Genomic DNA, 22,384 nt, shown 5'->3' with positions numbered 1-22,384 from the left:
GAAAAACCCTTGGGAACACTTATTGATTAGAGAATCAACTTCAGAGAAGAAACTGAAGCTTTGAGAGGTCATATGACTTTTCCAAGGTCAGATAACTAATAAACACATGAGAGAACTTTAGAATCTAGGTTTCCCCTGCTCTTTACCACATCATAAAAATAGGACTGAAACCTAAAAAAACACTGAAAGATATCAAGGTTTAGAACAGAGGGAAAAGATTCCCAGAAATTTAATTCTGTTCTTAATTATAGTACATTTTTCTCAATTTGTTCCTGTTCCTCAACTGCCTCCTCCCACATCCTGTCCCTACACACCCACACCAACTAAGGTACAACCATTAATGAAATCAAAAGAATAGAGATCAAAAGAGTCTTCTTTTTACTCGGACCTAAAACCAAAATTATCCCACTGATGCCTAAATTATTTAAGAGCAAATGGCCAGCATTCCCAGAAAGCAACACTGTCCCAGGCCACAAATCTATCCGACTGCCCCAACTGGATTCCAATGGCTCTCTGCATGACTTTACACAAGTTATTAACCAATTCTCCCCCTGTCCCCCACCAGATCCTCAGTTTCTCAACCTGAAAGAAAAAGGGAAATAAACAATTCAAAAGTTTTAAATTGTGCACCGTTCTGAGTAGCGTGATGTAATCTTTCTTGAGCTTATGCACACGTTAAACAGCTACTGCAAAAGCAGCATTCAGCAGAGTTCCTTGGCTGGCGGTAATTCTTCCAGAATCGTTAAAGCTTTTAGAATGACCACGATGACATATTGGCCCCTTACTGGGCCAAAGAGTGCATGCATAGGAAAGCAAACTTAGCTCCATTCTTTCTGGTTTCAAAGTTAACACATATATGAGTATGTTTCCTTAGGATTACTATGCTATTCCTTATTTTTCCTTTAAATGGCAGTATTAAATTGTGTCTTAGGAAGTAAGGGAATCATCAAATGCCTGTTAATTTCCGTATCTTTTAAAAATAATAATTGCAGGGACACAACAATTGTTAATTTAGCAAATGAAAATTTAAGCCAAAGAGATGGTTTCCACATGCATATTCCTGCCTTGAAAAACAATGTAGCAGTAGGCCCTCTTATACATGGCTTCACCTTCTGGGGTTTCAGTTACCCACAATCTACCATTTTCCAAAAATGTTCAATGGAAAATCTCAGAAATAAACAGTTCATAAGCTTTAAGTTGCACACCATTCTGAGTTGTGTGATAAAATCTCATGCCATCTCATGCTACCCCACCTGGATGGAAACCATACGTGGGTCCAGCACATCCACGCTGTTCATGTTCCCCGCTTGGTAGCCACCGAGTCACCAACTCAGTTATCAGGTTGACTGCTGTGGTACTGCAGTGCTTGTGTTCAAGTTGCCCTTATTTCACTTAATCATGGCTCCAAAGCACACAGGTAGTGATGCTGGCAATTCAGATATGCCAAGAGAAGCTGTAAAGTGCTTTCTTTGAGGGAAAGAGTAAAAACTCTTGACTTAATAAGAAAAAAATGCATGCTACTGTTGAAACATCTATGGTAACAATGAACCTTCCATCTATGAAACTATGAAGAAGGAAAATACAAGTTGTGCCACTTTTGCTACTACACATCAAACTGCAAAAGTTACAATCACCATGTTTGATATGTACTTACCTGGTAGAAATGGAAAAGGCATTTTCCACCTTGGCAGAGGTGGAAAACAGGAACAGAAAATGTGTTCAAACTGAGGGCAATGTGTTAAGACGGAAAGTATTGAGCCTTTATGAAGACTTGAGCAAGCATCCTCTGAAACAGGTGTCCACGTTCACAGAATTTTTATTATAGTATATTGTTATAATGGTTCTACTCTTATTGTTGTTAATCTTACTGAGTTTAATTTATAAATTAAAGTTTATTGTAGGTATATTTGTACAGGAAAAAAAACAGGATACATAGAATTCGCTACTACCTGTGATATCAGGCATCCACTGGGGGTCCTGGAGTAGCCAGCATAGGGTGAGCTACTGTATATAAAATATATATAAACTCTGATAATTTTAGAATAAATGCAATGTCAGCCTTTGAAAAGTCCCAACAACCTCATCTACAATATTTTCCTTATTATTAATGCAATTTATTCATTCCAGAATGTATCTACATCAATATAACTCTTTCTGATTTCAGGTTTTGTTTTTTAAATTTTTTAAACTGTAAAACCACTGCAAAAGCAATAGTTGTTATAGAACAGACAATAGTTTTCATTTATTTAGTGACAAAACAAAAGGAATCTTCATTGCTCTGCCAAGTTGAAGAAGCTTCTAGGCCAAAATTACCTCTCCTGACACTGCTTCCCCGAACATGAGATCCGTTGGCATCACCAGCAATTCTGAAGAGGCTGAAACATCTATTTGATGAATATCTGAAGCTCTACATTATAGAAGGTGGTTAATTTAACCAAGAGAGAAATTATACAACCCCAGCATTTCGATCTTCTCAAAAAGCTCTGAACTTGGTTATTTCATAACTATGTGCTATTATTCCTAATGGCCTAAGCATTCTCTAGTAACAATTCAGGTGTCCTGGGAGTCTCACTAACTGGTTTGGGCCATTACGGCACCATTAAGAACATTAGAGCCTAGAACCTAATCACAGTGCATTAAACCGTCTTAGTGCTTTCTGAGTGTTAAGCCAGGCAAGGTAAATGATTTCCTATCAGGGAGTACAAAGAATTTGTTTTTAGATGTGAATTGGACTTCTTTTAGATTTTCGCATTGGCTACTCGTTTCAGAAGGTAAAACCTGAAGATTTAAGTAATAATGTAGAAATTACAGAAATACAGCTAGCAACCAGTTTCTTCCTAACTAAAACACATTCTCTAATGCAATTGCTAATATTGATTCAGTCATGTCAGTTAAAAACTGTCACTATTGTAATAGGATATTACAGTTTCCCAAAGTTTACACATATGTTCATTAGGATCAAAGAAGTTATTTCATAACAAATAAAACAACTTTAAAACTTCTTAGCAGAATCATACCTTGAATGTGTGTGGATTAACATAGCAAATACACATACCCGTGACATTCTAATATGTACTGATCGACTCAGAAAATCAATCTCCCATGCATTTCCTGTAAAAATTTTTGGAAAATGTACCAGCTAACAATAAAAATGAAAAACAAAAAAAGAAGACATGAAGAATCTCAGAAACAGTAGAACTAATCAGCTGGGGGGAGGGGCAGTGAAAAGAAACATAATGGCAGCTCTGCAGAGGGCTCAAGAGAACAGCCTGTCAACACAGGTCCTTCTATAAACGGTAGATAAACTACGTGAATAACATTCACATAAGTACTATAAATGCTATTCATTAGTTTCCAAGTTTCAGATTGAGTCAAACATGAAAAACAGTTACAGGTAAAGAGCAGAACTTAAAACATTACGCAGTCTGACACTGTAGAACTAATGGTGTAGCCGAGAGAAGCTGGGCGGCAAGGAGCAGAGGAGAGAAGCACAGGAAAATGGCCTTGTTCCATCCCCAGCAGCCACCCATTATCGTTTAAAATTAATGAAGCAACAAATACGGCTCAAAGTGTAAGACTTAAAGTTAGTAAGATAACAGAAGAAATATGGTAACAAAATTGAGAAATGTATAAAAAGTTGATTTCCTAATCTTTCAAAATAGCAGCTTGAGTCATGAATTAAGAAATAGAGGTGCAAGCACATGGCTTACAGAAGAGAAGCGACCACTCAAGAGAACTAAAAACGCAAGGAGAAGTTCTGAGAAGTCTGAGGGTGAGAGGTGGGAAGGGAACTTTAGTTTTTATTTTATTCACATTTTTTATACTTCTGAGTTTCTATATCCAAGTACTATGATTATGCTTATGATTTTTAAAAAATGCCATCCAAAATCCCATGTTTGTGATTTTTAGAATGTGAATATGGACAGGACACAAAAGACAATTTTTTAAAGTTGCTTAACTTACTATTAAATATAGTTGATTAATTTTCAAAAAGATATAGTAGAGAATAACACCAAACTTTTACTATCCATTAGCTAATATTTATTTAATCATATGGCTCCAATACACATTTTTCTTTTATAATAAAATCATAAGCTGTTGTAAGAGGCATAATCACAAAACAGGTTCTGAGGTCTTGTCACCAAGATTCCATTTCAAACCTGTAACATCATGTAAAATAAGCCATGTGCTTAAAATACTTGACCTCCTCTTGAATTATAAGATAGGTACCCCTAGAAGATTAATTATTATGACACAAAAAAGCTATCAAATATTGTAATCTAATCATAACTTTTTTCTTAAATAAGCTTTTAAAAATTCCTTGACAATTTAGGAAGCTTTCCACCCCTGTAATTACTGAGCATCACTCAGTTCTCATCTTCTCCAGTTCCCCTTTTTGGCAGTTGCTAATGAAAACACAGACAACACAGCAGGCTAAGGGTAAAAAAAAGGAAGGTTAGAAATAATTTCTGTCCATTAATACTTCCTTAAGCAGCAGGTCAACAGAAACACTATTGTCTAAAACAGGGCAAAAGCTATATGACATTTGAGATGTGATAAATTCAAATCAAAATGGGTTTAAATTCAAAATAAAAGCTGCTACATAGGATCGCCTAGTATTCCATGATTTATGATTTCAAAAATAAAATTTACACTGCAGTTTCCTGCACAGCCTTTCACTTTGTGCCCACATCTGTATCTTCCTTGGGTCACTAAAATAAGATGATAGAAGAAAATCCAATAAAGATATGTGGAATGTATGATACTAATTTGAAGCTAAAAAATGAGAAGTAAAAGAAAACATTTACAACTCAAAACTACATAATTTATTTTATAATATTTATGTTAAGAGTATGTAAGGTATTATGCAGTGCAAATAACATGCGCATATCCTTAAAGGAAATAATATCTTACTCGTCCCATATCTTACACATTCTGGAAATACACACTAAGCATAATGTCAGCATACCATTCTAGAGCAAAATATGCCAATAATACTTGTCTTTTAATTTTATGATTTTAAAAACTTACGAAGAATTGCATTTTTCATGATGATGTTTGTCGCCTTTTAGTAGAATGAAAAAAGTCTTTTCCTTTCAAAAACATTGTTTTACTATTCGAGTTTTCACCTCAACCTAAATAAGCTTCAGTATTTCTGCCATGTCAGGGTTTCAGTATTTCTGCATGCTTTTCATACATGCATACACAAAACAAATTTAGAAGATAACTAAATACAAAGTCATCTCCATCTGGGTACAAACAGAAGTAAAGTGAAAGAGAACTAAAATTTTCCATTCTAAGCCTTCAGACACTTAGGGAGTAAAGTACTTTAGCTTTGTAATCTGATTTCAGTATCACTAGTTACAAATACTACGAGTGACTACAATCAAGTATGAATTGCTCTGTATAGTACTGTAAATGGACAATGGGCTTTATAAGCAAACAGAAATGAGTTCAATCCATGGTTCTACTATTTACTAGATGTACAACTTGGACAAGTTATTTAAACCCCTTGAGCCCAAAGGGCAAAAAGGTCAAATACATGGTGACAGAAGACCTGACTTTGGATGGTGAACACACAATGCAATTAGAGATGATGTAGCATAGAATTGTACAATTGAAACCTATACAATCTTATTTATGAATATCACCCCAATAGATTCAATATAAAATAATAATAATAATAATAATAATAATAATAATATGTATTAGAACAGGCACCAGTACTTTGACATCTGCTAGGGGAGTTTAAAATGTTAAATCACATCTCCAACTGTACTAAGCTAATGACTAGTTCATTCCACCTAAACACTAGTTTTATTCCGGCCCTCAGAGCCCCAGGCAAAGGGGGCATCCTTTAGTAGACTTTCAGGATTTCAGTGTGCCACCCACAAATCATTCATTTTAGGGGAATGTTGCATTTTATCATCAGTGCTCATCTGACAAGTAGTTAATGTATTATAATTTTTTAACTAGATATTTTTCTATTCTTTTTATATATGTATGTATAAGAAATATGGTACTAAACCTAGGGTAAAATAATGATACAGATAAGGTATATATGGTTTACATACTGAAGTCTCCTATTTTAATTGGAGCTTCATGTTTTAGATTTGGCCCTGAGGTTGTATGGAATCACCCTCTCAGACCCCTTCCTTTCTCAAGTACATGCAAGAATAACATAAAACCCCTCTCTGCTATCCCATGTGCAAATGAACATAAATTAAGAAAGATTAACACAAAAGTGTTAAAGAATTTCAGTCAATTCAGTAATGATATAAGTTCTAGCTGTGATAACAGCTGAAGTCTAGAAGAAACCATGATCTTGGATAAAGATGAAACTAAAAGGAAGAAGGCTAGAAAAATAAGGGTAAACAAAGCAGTCAAAGAATGCTCATGGTGGTCACGTACTCAACACTTGTACATGACAGCCAGATGCTTTAAGTAAATCATCTCTTACTCTGTTAAAAACCTTGTAAATAGGTATAATTATCTCCATTTGCAGATGAGCAAATTGAAGTTCAGCAAGGTTAAATGACCGGTCCAAGTCACTCAGGTAGACAGCAGCACAGCAGGAACTTAAACGGGAGTCTGTCTGACTCCAAAGAAAGTCAGTTCTGCATCACATCAAGAAATTTCTGGAACTGACATTTCATATTTTGTCAGAGGGCAGTCATCTTTCCCTTCATCTGTACAGGACAGAACAAAAACTAGGTGTAGAAACAGCTTATGTCCTTGATAAGCACTCCTTCCTTAGTTTTTCTCTGTTATTCAAATGACTACGAGAGAGTTTTAAGAAAGAAAAGAAGGGAGGGAAGGAGGAAGGAAAGGAATCCACAGAAGGTACTTTTAGGTTGAAGTATCATTTGTCTGTCTACATCCTTTTTTCCCTCTTGTTCCTCCTGGCAATATAACACAACTCAGACACAGTCACAGTACAATGCCCTTTAAATTCCATAGAGAATAAATAAAAAACAAAACATATAAATGTAACTCCAAATATATAAAGTGTGTTTTACATAACCCCTTTTTAAATTCTAGGAATACCAGTGATACACTGATTTATTTCTGTTTCTGGGCAGTTACAGACTTACCGTGAAACTTTGAGGCTTCAGGATCATTTACATTGATAGCAATTAATTTCCAATCTGTTTCCCCCTGATCAATAAGAGCCAAAATTCCAAGGATCTTCACACGAATAACATCCCCACAAGAAAGAACCTTTAGAGAAAAGAAATTCAGCATTTGCAAAGTTTTGAAGAAGTTTACTCATATCTCATAAAAATCCACGAGAGATGAAAAGAACTATATACTGAAATTTAATAAAGGTTTAATAATTTAAAATGTAAAAACAATCATAAAGGCTTTTATAAAATGTCTTTTGAAATTAAGTATCTTGATCCTTTTTTAGAAATTTATAGGTCTGGAAATTTAACATACTAGGCCTAGAAACTCACATTACACAGAAAATAAACTCACGCATATCACTACATAATATAACCCTGGCTTCCGCTGCTTGGATTTAAAAAGAGGCCTGAGAATCTTTTTATATTGTTTCATACTACCATTTTTGCAAAACATATTTTTTGGTTATAGTAAAAAGTCAATTTTTAACATATTAGAATATAGCCTTAAGAAGCTAATAAATGACAATTAAAGAATTATTAGTGTGTTAAAGACACAGACAAAATAGTCTTCATAAAATGTTTTTAAGACAAAAAAAAACAAGAAATAACATGATGTTCAAGCAGATATTTCATCAGCTAAAATAATTTCAGAGGTTCCTTCAAGCTGTCTGTGCCAAGTTTCTATGCATGCATTCTTTCTACAACCTTTTATTTTTTAAAAATTTAGTCAGCTATAGAATTTCACTGGAAGCTGGAATTTGAACACATGCTTCAGAATAAATTCCTTCATGATTCAAAATGCAGCTTTAGCCATGACCAGCATGGCTCCGTTGGTTGAGTGATGTCCTGCAAAGCAAAAGGTCGATGGTTCAATTTCCAGTCAGGGTACACGCCTGTGCTGCAGGCCAGGGCCCTGGTCGGGAAGCCTGTGGGAGGTGGCCAACTGATGTTTCTCTCACACATGGATGCGATGTTTCTCTCCCTTTCTTTCTCCTTCCCTTCCCTCTCTCTAAAAGTAAATACATACAATTGTTTTTAAAAATGTAGCTTTACAGTTGGAAAGCAAAGTATGCAGAAAAAGTCACCTTTGTGTCTTGAAATTATTTGAAAGAAAAATACCAAACCTTAAACCATAAAGTCAAAATAAATCCTTTTAGAACACTTGTAAAATAAATCTACAATTTTAATATAAATCTGTATGAAGCTGTAATTAGTTTATACAATAGTTTAGTAAAATTGCATAAACTAAACTGAAATCTCATTTTTAGGGGAATATACACAAATATACTAACCAGACTCTTCCATGTTTAGACTCTATTATGTAGCCAGCACCATATCATACACTATGTATATAAAAAGAAAGCATCCCTGTTCTCAAAGGTTTACAGTCTCACTGGGAGACCTATACACCTCATCTCAGAAGATCCCTTACAAAAGAGCAATGTTCCAAGTTATCACATCACATAATCACCAATGAAAGGCTGGTTACTTTGTTTAGTGTAGTGATAAGCTAGGTCGGTAGTTCTCAACCATAGGCAACTTTGCCCTCTAGAGGACATCTGGCAATGTCTGGAGTTATTTTTTTTGGTTGTCATACTAGAACCCAGTGGGAGACCAGGGATGCTACTTAGGACTGTTCCCTATAACAGAATTAATTATCCATCTAGAATGCCAACGGTGCCAAAGCTAAGGAGCCTGAGGTAGAATCTGGTGGCAAGGGTGTCTATCATAATTACTGGGAATCATATGTATATAGTTTTAAAAAGCACATTCAAACTTGTTTTATTATTATTCACAACAATAAATTTACTTTGAAAATATCAGACATCATAAGAGCAAGAGAAGCTTTCGGACTGTTATGGTTACCAGGGCAAGCAGGAAGTATGTCTGGAGATTATCAAGTTTCATCAGAATGACCCATGTTCTTTGATCTCATAAACAACAGAAAGGGATTAGACAAACCATGGCTTTGTTTTATTGCCTTAACAGACTGGAAAGGGAACTCTCAGTGAAACCAAAAACTCAGTAGAAGATGCTTAGGAACAAATAGTAAAATTCTTAATGAACCCCCCATAATTCAATTCATTCTAAATCAATTCAACAAATTTATAGCAAAAGTATATATAATGTAGACACCAAATGAATGCTATATATTCCCTCAAGGAACTTAACAATGTTAAAAATGTCTATTTAATCTGTGGTTTTAAGTCTACTGTCAACTTCCAGGTCTCTGCTCCTTCCCCTTGGCCCATTTACAATGTGGTGTTAAAGACGCTTTCTACCATCATGTTCCTTACAAATGACTTAAGGACTCTGCATGCCCAAGGACAAAAGGAGCACAGTTCCAACAAAAACCTTTTATTTATATAGCAATTAAGTGCTCACTTAATGTTATTTCATTAATGCTATGAATGTTATTTCAGATCTCTAACTAAAGGAATAAACTGATCTGGCTGTAACATGAAACTTCTTTCCCCACTTCTATTATAAAACTTTCAGCCTACCCTTCTAAGAAACCTGATGTATATAGCAGGTCTTATTACTAAATCTTTGGGAATCATATAGCTCATCATGTTTGAAAAAGGAGCTAAGATTCTGAAAGAAGAACACAGATATGCCACAAAGGTTTTAGGGAGAATCAGAAAAGGGTCATTGTTGACTTTTTCTAGCTATTAGGAAAAGATTTCAAAAGATAGGATTTTTAAGTCACAAATACATGGGGCTGAATTCTTCTTCCACCACCTCCTGTGTGACCTTAGACGAATTACTTCACTCAATATTTTAGGACTTGGCTTCTCAATAGTAAAAGGGAAATCATGGCATCTTTTCCTGGAAGTACAGAGCAAAGGAAAAGACACACTTGAACGAGGACAGGAGAGGTCTTCCACAGATATGTTAGCATTTTTCCTCTCTGGGTTCTGTATGAACTTAGCTCACACTTGTCAACTACTAAGTGGCCTACAACAAAAGTTCTATGCTGATTAGCACTTGAAGAATGGGGTAAAATTTCAACTGGGCCGATCAATACAAAAAAACCATAGAAAGCAAAACTGTTTAAGGCCTGTTATCCTGTGTATAAGGTTTCTACTGCAGTGTAACAAACTATATATTACAAACCTGCTCTTAAAATAGTACACATTTATTATCTTAACAGTTTCCATGGGCCAGGTGTCCAGGTACAACATGGCTAGATTCTCTGCTTACAGCCTGACAAGGCCAAAATCAGGGGGTTGTTGGCCAGGCTGGGCTTTGATCTGAAGGTTCAAAGGAAGAATCCCCTTAAATTCAGTTCTTTGCAGGTGTGGGACTGAGGTCCCCATTAACTTGCTAGATGTCAAGAAGGGACCAGGAACCACTCTCTACAACCAGAAGCCAATGCACTCCTTTTCATGCCACCCCTCCTTCCTCCGCCTTCAAACGCAATGTTGCGTTGCTGTTCCTCATGATCGTAACCTCTTACTTGCTCTTCTACTACCGCTCCTTACTGTTAGGGCTCATGTAACTACACTGGGCCTGCATAGGACACCCAGGATAACCCTCCTGCTTTAAAGTAAACTGTGCTATACTGGAGGATTCATGTATTCACAGATTCCAGAGATAACAGTGGCCGTCTTGGAGGGGCCATTTCAGAACTCTGCTACCATATCCAGTTATCCCTAAAGAAACTAAAATGTAAAAGCTATGTCCAGGGAAACCTTTACAACTCTGTAACAGAAAATAAACTGGAAAATGCCCAACAAAATAAAAATGCTTATATATTTACCCAAGGAGGAAGAAAACATAGATAAAAAACAATATGACTTAATTGGGATAGCAGGATTGTGAGGGAAGGTTGATGCTTGATTTTGTTTTCATTAATAAAACTAAAATTTTCTTGAAAAATAAATATTGTTGAAGGAAAAAAACTAAAAATAGAAAGAATTTGGGTCAAACATCAAAATAAAACCAGGTACAAATAAGAAATCTGAAAAAAAATTTAGTGATTATTTCATTTATATAGTAGCCAGACCTACAAAATAGTACATTCTAAAATAATCACTATTTTACTTACTAAAAACTGTAACACCTAAATATTCATTTTTTTCTTTTAAGTTATTTATTATTTCATTATTCTAGAGTGTCTTCCCTTCTCTTGGTAGATGTTAGTCCACAGGATTTTCTCCTATACCTTACATTATATGATCAACACTAAACCAGAAGTATATTCATTTGACCATTTATAATCAATACTACAATTCCACAAAGATAACAATGATGAGAAAACATGTTTTTTAGTAATACTGTACCAAACAGCTATTATTTACCAAGTTTCTATGTAAAATATTAAAGTATACTTTCAAGATTAATTACATATGCCTTAATAAAAATCATTAATATTTGAAACCTTTAATTTTATTCTGCATATTTAGTGACTTTGACAGGGTTATTTAGAAACCTCTATATCAATTTTTCTTAGAGTGAGTCTTTGTTCTGTCAATAACAAAGTGTTACTAAGCCAAATCAATTTATGGGGTACATACATTTTCACATGAGTTTCTTCTAGTTACCAATCTCATTAATTATATATTCACTGACAAATTTTTACATAAAATTTAAAGACTTTAAATGAAAATAAAATACTTATATTTAATATTTTCATTCACACTTAACATCTGCGTAAGAATTTAAGTTCATCTGCACTCGATATGAACTGAATGGCCCCAGAGATTGTGTCTTCAGAATAAGAAGTTTTCTAAAACAGAAACTTTTTCATCAATGTAATGTTATTTAATTCAGTGACTTTTACTTATGAAATAGTACATGTAAAAGTGAGTAAAGTATGTACCATAGGGTCTGAAACACACGATGTACTCATTAAAATATATATATTCTTCCTTCCTTCTCATCTATTCACTTTAGACACACTACCCCTCTGGGGAGAAAATGTCTGAAAGATTAAATTCTTAAACTATAGTTTACATCTGAAAGAATGCTAATGATGTGATATATTTCTGCTGGAGAGACACAGGAAATACAGCCTCACACACACAGAAACTTAGCCCCTGTTTATCCCTATCTGTATGTAACTCCAGAAATGTAAGCCGGATGGGAATACCCCCTGTATGAAAGGAATAAGAGAGAGGGAGAAGGAAAAGGGGAGGGGAAAACAGGATGGGGAGAAGAGTAGAAGGACAGAGAAAAAAAAGTAGAATAGGAGAAGAAGCAAAAAAAGAAAATCTAAGAGGATAATGAAGAGGAGGAAAAAGAGGAGGAATAAGAAAGGAAAATGAGGAAGAAAAGAAAGAAAAAGAAGAGAGCAAATAGTTATGATAAATAAAATGACAAAGAATCCAAGTAAACTGTTTCCTAAACAATTTAGCAGCCTAAAATTGCTTTAATCTTAACTAGAAGAATATGACTCAAGTAATAATCTGATGTGTTATTTCTTCAATTAAGCACATGCCATGTATCAGGCACTGAGCTACATACATACTACAATGGTGAGTCCTACCCTCACCGAGCTAACTTACATCTCACAGAGGGGACAATGGAACAAACAGCAGACTACAGTTAGTAACAAGAAAGCACATAACAAAAAGCAAGTATTTTAGTTGGGGGTGGGGCATAAAGAAGGACTCCAAGAGGAAGTAGTATTTTAACTGAGGTCTGAAGGATGAGCAGGGGGAGGTGAAGAGAAAGAAAAAAAGGGGGAAGTAACAATATGAAGGAGGAAGCTTCCATTCTTCTACATAGCGGGACTTGCTGGTGCAAAGGCCTGGACTTGAGCAGATGCATTATAGGAAGTGAAAGATTAGTGCAGCTGGAGGGAGGTGTGCAAATAAGGAATGCTAAGAGAGGAAGCCAGAAACAGAAGCAGGGACCTGGCACTTTTTAAATGAGTGAAGCAGGAAAAGAGTCTGGAATACATGATGGCAGTGAAAGTAAGACTCAACAAGCAAACTGATCAGTGGCAGGAATAATTCAAGTGAAGTAAAAATAAGGGGCTAGACAAAGCTAGCTGCACTGAGGAAAAAATAAATAGATTTAAAGGCTATTAAGAATATAGAATTGCTTGAGTGTGGGCTGGGAACCAAAGTGTCCCAGGTTCGATTCCCAGCCAGGGTACATTCCTGGGTTGCAGGCCATAACCCCCAGCAACCGCACATTGATGTCTGTCTCTCTGTCTCTCTCTCTCTCTCTCTCTCTCTCTCTCTCTCCCCCCCTCCCTCCCTTCCCTCCCTAAAAATAAATAAATAAAATATTAAAAAAAAAAAAAAGAATATAGAATTGCCCTGGCTGGTGTAGCTCAATGGACTGAGCATGGGCTGCGAACCAAAGAGTCACAGGTTCGATTCCCAGTCAGGACACATGCCCTGGTTGTGGGCCTAGTCCCTAGTGAGGGCCACATGAGAGGCAACCACACATTGATGTTTCTCTCCCTCTCCTTCTCTCTCCCTTCCTCTCTCTCTAAAAATAAATATATAAAATATTTTAAAAAAGAATATAGAATCAATATTTCACGACTAATGGGATGAAGAAAAGCACAGAATGATCAGGGGTGACATCTCAGTTTCTGGGATTGAAAATACTGAGAGGAGTTACTGGTATTGGAGAGGAAAAGAATGAACTCAGTTTTGAACACAACGAGTTTGAGATGTGTAGAAAAACCAACCACTGAAGTAGGCAGATGAGTATACAGGTCTGAGCTGGAGATATTAATTCAATAGCAAAACTAGGAGTGCTTGGGATTGGATTACCCAGAGAGTGACTAAATGAGAGGAAGGAGTCAGACAAGGGACAGTCCTCAAGCAAACCAATCCTTAAGGAACAGGTGGAAGGAAGAAAAGGAGCTTGCATGTTGTTAACCGTTAACTGTCTTATGCCCACTAATGTCAAAGAAGTGTGTCTCTTCATTTTACTTTTTATCCACCTTCAGAGATATTCCTTCTTTGCTTTCTCCTGCCTCCCTGATCTACCACCAAAAGATTTCATGTAACCCCCCCATCCGTCTCCTCCTTTGATTCTAATGTATAAAGTAGGTACAAAACTGCCATTCTCTGCAGCATTTTCTTAATCCGTTGAGATTTGGCTTCCTGGCAATTGTCATCAGTTTGACTCATAATCATAAAAATTCTTAACAGGTTTGGGCGTTTGTTATGTTGACAGACAAAACTTATGAAACAGGCTTGTTGGATTTGGCTAAAAAAAAGTTACCAAAGACCTTCGTGGGACAGTTTTATTGAAATAATGGCAGGATGATAACTATTTTGAGATAGGGTAAAGATTAAGTGGGAAACTGTTTACATGCCTTCATGTGAAGGAGGAGGAGAGAGGAGACATACGGGAGAAAGAAAAGTTATAAATATAGGACAGAATAAAGATAAGAAAATACTGTCACTCAGAAGCAGGAAGGGACAGGATTATAGCACAGGTAGAAGCACCGGTCTCATACAAAAAAGACAACTCTCACAGTAACAGAAGGAAAGGGAGGAGCGATGTTTGCAAGCACAGGTGGCTGGGCAGTGTGAGGGGGAAAGGTGAGGGAGTTCTCATCTGTTGGTTTCTCTGAGCTCAACAGAATGAAAGGCAAGACGCTCTGCTGAGGAGTGAGAAAAAAGTGCAAAGAGTTGAATGTCTATAGAAAATAACATATATTAGCAATAAATGCAGGAAAAAAAAAAGATTGACCAACCCCAGAATTCTATGTGTTGCAGCAACCTATGAAAACTGTGGGTTTTGCTTTCCCTAAGTAGGACTTGGCAACCTGGAAGCAGGCACACACAAAAAAAGACACCCGTTTGCATTTCCTGTCTGGATAATGGGTAAGACACTAAAGAGAGAACTCAGTAAATTTTTTCTGTAAAACCTCAGGCAGGAAATACCTCAGTCTTTGCAGGCTGTATGGTCTCTGCTACAACTCCTCAGACAATACGTAAATGAATGGGTGTAGCTGGGTTATTTATAAAAACAGGCGGGGAGCCAGATTTGACCTGCCATTGGGCTATAGTTTACCAACCCCTACTTTAAGAGAAGGAAGTAAAGATACAAAAAGGGACCGATACCTGAGGGATCTACAGGTTAGAACTTTGAAGAGTTGAAGAACTGGTACCTTCTAAAGAGAACTGAAATTTTATGGCATGAATAAACTAGAACACGTTAGAGTAACAGTCCATAAAACAAACCTTTGAGCCTATTTCACAAACATCAATAGGATCGTCATCTCCACAGCAGTCTGTGCTCTTATCTTTCTGATGGGGATCTTCCCAAGTCTAAAAAGGGGGAGGGGAGCAGAAATATGGGTTAATGCTCACTATAATGTACTTTAATCTTTGTACATGAAGTTTTATAGATAGCCATAATCCAAACAAAAATTCTCAGATATTATATAGGCTCTAGGCCAACACACCAATACATCCTTAAGCATAATAATAATTAAAGGATATTTATAGTATTTCCTCCCTTCTGTCTCATTTGTTTGTATAACCACATCTGAGAGTGGGCGGCAGTTCCAAACATACTCTTCTTCCAAGTTTAGTCAGAGTCTAAATTCATGTTTACGTTTGGCCTCTCGGTTTGGATGCTCCCACCGTGTACGCCCTGTTTCCAGGGATCGCCTCAACTGCCGCTTCCTTGGCTCACTGCTTCCTCACAGGGAACAGCACTGGGCCTGGCTTTCCGTGTTTGAAAACAAACTTCCTATTTTTTAAGTGACTTCTACCAAAAGGAACATAGTTTTCCCTCCATAAACTAGAGAACAAGATAGTGATTACCAAAGAAAATAAAAATCTGTTTTTGTCCCATTTCATTCCATTTAAAAAAGCCTCTACCTTGTCCATCAAATCTCAAGACTCTGACAGAACCATGAAGATGTCAAGTCTTTAGTTTACTGAAAAGATTATATCTTGTTGGCTACAAAATGCAAGTACACACAGGCACTTTCATAAATGAATAGGTCATATAAAAGAAATTTGTTGTCCAGTTTAAAATATGCTCCAGGTGCTGCCCTTCCCCAAAAGCTTCAAAATTACCTGAATCTAAATGGAACTGTAGAAATTCCCTAAAATTATTTTCCTCGGATTCATGTTGTAAGATGTACAGAGACTGTGTCACCTCAAGGTTATTATCTAGAATTTCAGAATATCTAAGCTTGGTTCCTCTAATTTTATATAAATAATAAAAATGAACTTTTATTTAAAACTGAACCCTAGATAAAGTCCAACAAAGGGTGTGGACGAAGTAGGTTTATAGTTGTGAGTATGCAAAACACAGTCTAATCTTGTGTTAGTATTAATTATTATATTTTTTTCCATATGAACAACTGTAAACATTTTTGCCCCACCCTATATTTTTCTTCTAGTCCTAATTATAGCATATTCAGCAAAGAACTGACCCACTCACAATGGAAAAAAAAAATCAGTAAACCAAATCTAACATTTCACTACTACAAGTACTAATATTACTAATAAAATATAAGAAGAATAAAACTAATTGTTTACCTTACATACTGGTTATAGGTGAGAAACACTTTCTAAGTGATATATACACACACACACTCTCATATACTCACATACACACATCCACCCCATGAGAAATGTACCATTATTAAGCCCATTTTACAGGTAAGTAAACTGAAACACAGTTTAAACTTGACCAGGTTCACAGTTTCTGAATGGTAGCTAGGGTATCAGAACTCGTGCTATTAACCATTAGGTCATGATGCCCAAATTTTGGTAACAGTTGAAGGGCAATATTTTCAGATACAACCTCACTCTATTTCATGGTCTCTTCTTTTAAACACCTTTTTTTCCTCTTGGAAACTCTTAAGTATATTTCCTTTGGAGTTGTCTTCTCCCCTACTGTTCCGCTTACTGCTTCTTATTCTCTGTTACCTGTCACCAGGCATCCATTCATGCAATAAATATTCACTGAGTGCCTACTCTGGGCCAGGAGTTTAGAACAGAAATAAATAGGACATAGGCAATACCCGGATGAATGCCATGTGAATAAATTGTATAACATTTGCTACAAATGCTATAAAATTAATCTTAATGTGCTAGGGAAACCTAGGTGGGATTGAAGATAATTGGAATCAGAAAACCTAGAAGTAGAACCCCAAAATATCAGAGAAGTTCCTCCTTCCTAAAGCAGGTAGGAGTATATATTATTACAACTTCTTATGTAAACAATTTGGGAATACCTAATAAAGTAAAATAGGTATGTAACTCATAATTTAGCAATTTGACTCACAGGTACAGGCCAAGGAGTATATATCTATATATATTATGTACATGGGAAAAGTTTAGAATGGACCCAAGAAACACACATAAAAAAAAAAGGAAAAGCAACCCATCAACAGGAATATGAATGTTAAAAATCATACAAAGGATAGCTATAAAGCTACAAAAATAAATAAATCAGCTCGCAGATTATTGATCAAGCCTAAAACAAATCTCACTCGTTCTCATGCAGGTGTTTGAGAACATTACCTTGCGATCTATAAATATGAACACATGTTTGTAATCACTGTGCTTTGGTCCTTAGGGCTCTTTAAAACATCACTGACCTGTACAGAAAGGTACACATTGGTGCTTCTTGAAAACTACTTGCTGATTAATCAGGATTCCTGTTACCCAGTCAAAGGAAGTAAGACCTCTTCAGACACTACCTGTACTTTACCAGCTTCAATTTGGAGCAAAAGCCCCTACCAGTGGTCTCACTGTTAGCAGCTAATATCAGAAGTGACTGTGTCATCATCGTTGAGATACTATGACTGAGAACTCACTATGGAGCTAAACACTTGGCTTTGATCATCTCATTCAATATTCACAATAACCTTGGCGGGCAGGTGGTATAATGACACAGGTGAACAAACAGAGCTAGAGAGCTTTAGTCACTGGTCCCCACAGGTTACACATATAGCTATTATACTAAGTGGTACTAAGTGGTACTAAATGATACGTAGGGTCAAGGAACCAAATTTATAATAAAATTCAAAATAATTAAACACAACAACTACATTAAGAATTAAGAAATCTTGAATTTAGTGATTCTAGTCCTTTAACATTATCCAGATGTTTCCTAACCTAAATATTCACTCAGAAGGATCGGGGGAAGAAAAAGATGATTTTCGCCCAGGCCAAACTCAAACTCTGAAGAAGGCACGACTGCTAGTGTGGGAGAAGTTATTAACGTTAAACAGTCTAGACAGCTGAAGGTCTGAAATAATGATGGCACAGTGATGAATCACAAGCTAAGTGGGGAGACTGCTCCTTAAACAGTATTCTGCTGCTTAAATGTTGTTGCAAGCATGGTTGGCTTGGTAACTGCTCTGAACAAATTCATGCTGTTACAAGACAAATCCTAAGAGAACAGCAAAACCCAAACACATCTATAAAATAAATGCAATTCACACAATGCATTAATTAATTTATTCATTCCACAAATATTTAATGACTACCTACTCTGTGCCAGGCACTAAGCCAAGCAGCTGGAACACATCACTGAACAAAACAGACAGAATCCCTGTCTTTGTGAAGTCTGCATTCTGACTGGAAGAATGAACAATAAATATAAATAACTAAATTACATAGCATGTTAGAAGTTGGTAGGAGTTATGAAAAAGGGGAAAAATAAAGTATGGCAGGTGGAATGGGAGTATAGGAGGCAGGGTTAAAACTGTAAAGGATGTTCAGTGCAGACTTAATGAAGCAGGTGACTCCTGAGCAACTGTATAGAGGCCACATGCGTACCGGGGAAAGAGCATTCCACGCTGGAGGACACAGTGAATGCAGAGGCCCATGGCCAGAGCGTGCCTGGAGTATCAGATGAATCTTGGGATGGCCACTGTTGGCAGTGAGAGTGAGGGAGGGGGAGGGGGAGGAGAAGTTGGAGATACGATGGAAAACGTAAATGGGACCTGGGTCTTACTTCCATATTAATAGGCTCACTCTGTCCTAATATGGACAATGAAGTGAATATCCTTTCACATAAACAACTAGCCTAATTTCTACTTTTTATAAACACTAATCAATTTAGGTTGGTTGGGTTTTTTTGGTAAATAACTTTGATGCAATCTGTAATATATTCAGTTGCTGAAAACACACATTCACACACACACTACAATATCAGTTTGGGTTTAAAATAGTAAGATATCTGGTTAAAAATGGCAGAGGGTTTTTGTTTTGTTTGTTTGGTTATTTTTTTCTTCCATTATATTCTACATGAGTGACATCACACAGGTTTTGTCCATTTCGGTCTGAGATATACCTTCATTTGGCATACCTTCAAGATTTTGTTGCAAATGGCACTATTTCATCCTTTTATGACTAAGTAGTATTCAACTGTGTGGGTATATATATATATACTACTTCTTAATATCCATTCATACATCAATGAACACTTAGGTTGCTTTCATATCTTGGCTACCGTAAATAATGTTGCAATGAACAGAGGGGTGCATGTATCTTTCCAAATTAGCATTTTCATATTCTTGGGATATTACCCAGAAGAGGAATGACTGGATCATGGGGTAGTCTTAATATTTTTGAGGAACCTCCAACAGTGTTTCCCATAGAGGCTGCACCAATTTATACTCCCACCAACAGTGTACGACAGTTCCCTTTCTCCACACCCTTTCCCGCATTTGTTACTTCTTGGCATTTTGATAATAGCCAATCCAGTAGGTGTGCAGTAAAGGGAGGGTGAAATGAGTAAAGGGGGTCAAATGTATGTCCACAAATGGGAACTTAGACTTTTGGAAGTAAGCACACTATAGTGCAGATAGATACTGAATTACAATGTTGTATACCTGAAACTTTTATGTTACTAACCAATGTTACCCCAATAAAAAATAAAATAAAATCATCAGTATAAAAAGAGAGAGAATACAGGTCTATTTCTTCTTCCTCACTTCCATTCTAGCCATGCTGGCCTCCTTTCTGCTTTTCAAACAAGCTCAGCCCACTTCCATCCTGGGGCCTTTGTACTCCCTGTTTCTTGCCAAATGCCCCTACCCGTCCAACTATTTGTTCCCTCACTTCCTTTAGGTCTTCATTCAAGTAAAACCTTCTCCCTGAGGCTTCTCTCTACCTAAATTGCAACAATCCCAAAACAACCTAGCCCCATTTCCTACTTTATTTTTCTCCAACACTCCACCATTAGATGTAGTATATTTTTTTAAATTATTTTTTGTCTGTCTCGGCCCAGGATGAAAGTCTTAAAGACTTTTTGTCTCTTTTTCACTACTTTACCTCCACTACTAAGAACACTGCCTGGCAAACATCAGACACTTAACATATACGTACTGAATGAACGAACAGCTCTGTGAGGGTGTGGTGGGGAAATGACAAGGGAAATGAGAATCACTGAAGAAGCCATAGTGGTGGAATGGAAGTGAGGAAGGGCAAATGTTGGGGAATGAGGCTGGAGGAGGCCAGAGGCTAGATTATGCAGGGTTGGGGGTCCATGTTAAGAATGTTTTATTCTACCCTTTTAGCAACAGGAAACCATTACAATGTTCTCATACAAGCATAACATTAGCAAATTTATGTTTTTAGAATGTGATGGTGGACTCTGCGTGAAGTGTGAAGTTTTGGTAGGCAACAGTGAATACAGGGTGCAGTGAAAGACTACTGCAGTTTGATTCTGTTGTAATTAAGTAGGAACTACTGTACCTAACAGACTAATGTAAGAGCAAATAAAAGCATCTTGAACCTTCAAACACATCCAAAGAAGTAAAAAATTCATCAGCTCTTTAAGTAGATAAACTACAAAAGCTTAGAATTAGTAGATGAGTATCACGTATTATGCTCCACTGTAACCACTGGTTTAGCTGTTAATCACCCTCATGAGACTATAAGTCCCTTTAGAAAAAAGATCATATAATAATAAGAGTATCAGTAGCAATAATAATGTGGTTACCACCCAGTAGGCACTATTCTAAGATAAAGCTGCAGTAACTCATTGAACCTCAGTACAACCATATGCAGTAGGTACTTTATCATCTCTATTCTACAGATGAAGAAAGTGAGGCAAAGAAAGGCAAAGTAACTTGCCCAAGGTTACTTTACTAGTAAGTGGTGATTTGACTCCAAAACCTATATTCTTAGTCACTTAATATGCAGACGGTTTCCCTTAAACAATTTTATTTTACCCTTTCACCAGGTCAAACAGAATGTCTCCTTAGGCACCTGGGATGCAGAAAACCTGCCTTCATAGTTTAAACAGACACTCTCATTCTTAGCAAGTCACTTTAAAAGTGCTTATTTAACAAAGAACGTATCCATGTGGGTGGTCTAACTGCATCAAAGGCAGTCTGACTCTTTAGAAAACAATTTTCTTTTCCTGTGAATGTTTATTCTACGTGGGCAGCTGTGTCTCTGAGATGGAAAAAGCAAGGCCCCTTTCCTCAGACATTTCCCCCAAAGTATCCTGGAACTTCAAGCCGAAGATTTGACTTAGGGTGGTGGGCACACAGTGCAACACACAGATCGCGCACCACAGAAATGCACACTTAGAATGAAATCTATGTCACCCTACTCACCAATGCCTCCCCAATAATTTAATTAATTAAATAAATAAAATTAAAATACAACAATTAAATCTCCAGATAGACGGATGGTCTAATGGCTTTTATAACTATAAAGGAAAATGCTTCTCCATGTTCCCAAAACCTAGCCATTCAATTCTGCATATTCTGAATTTTACTTACTAAATAATCTGGAAATAGTTACCACTTCCCAGAAGTGAGAAATAGAAGAAGAAAACAAGAAAGAAGGAAAAGTAAATCATGTCATTTTCTAATAGGAATGCTGCTTCATCATCCTTCAGTCCTTGCTTTCACTGGTTCCCACTGAAAATTACAAATTTATAACAGTGAATAATTGTCACCTAACTCAATTTATGATGAGTTTGGAAAAAAGTTAATAATTAAAAAATTAATCTGTTAGAATTTAAAAAACAAAATTCATGCTACTTTATATGAATATATAAAAGCATTACTTGTCACATTCAAAGAAATGACTGCAGAGAAAGAAGAAAAAACACTTCTCACTGAACGTCAATAGCCAAGGCAGGAAAAAGAAATGTGTTCAAAGTGCCAAATGTGAGTGTTCTATATGCCTAACTCCAAGAACCAGAGTACAGATATAAATACAGTTAAAAAAAATTTATTGATACAATAAAATTCCACATTAGAAGAATTTAAATGTACAAATCTCTCAAATTGAAGTCTTCAGTACCAATTTAAATTCAAGTAGTTCACAGGATTTACAAGGCAG

At 36.3% G+C, this 22,384-nt stretch overlaps 1 protein-coding gene across 2 annotated transcripts in view; it reads right to left on the bottom strand.

Moving 5' to 3' along the window:
- The window catches only part of PPA2 (inorganic pyrophosphatase 2), an 83,107-nt gene that overhangs the window by 34,179 nt on the left and 26,544 nt on the right, over nt 1–22,384 (bottom strand). For both annotated transcript variants that reach the window (XM_036025740.1, XM_028506612.2), the window contains 2 exons: nt 15,290–15,376; nt 7,095–7,221 (listed from right to left, as the gene is read on the bottom strand). In XM_036025740.1, the coding sequence (XP_035881633.1) occupies nt 7,095–7,221; nt 15,290–15,376 (214 nt within the window). The remainder of the gene's footprint in view (nt 1–7,094; nt 7,222–15,289; nt 15,377–22,384) is intronic.

Source organism: Phyllostomus discolor, chromosome 1 (assembly GCF_004126475.2).
Source record: "Phyllostomus discolor isolate MPI-MPIP mPhyDis1 chromosome 1, mPhyDis1.pri.v3, whole genome shotgun sequence".
Taxonomy (NCBI): domain Eukaryota; kingdom Metazoa; phylum Chordata; class Mammalia; order Chiroptera; family Phyllostomidae; genus Phyllostomus; species Phyllostomus discolor.
The sequence above is the reverse complement of the archived record's forward strand: the minus strand, read 5'-3'. Positions and strand labels throughout refer to the sequence as shown.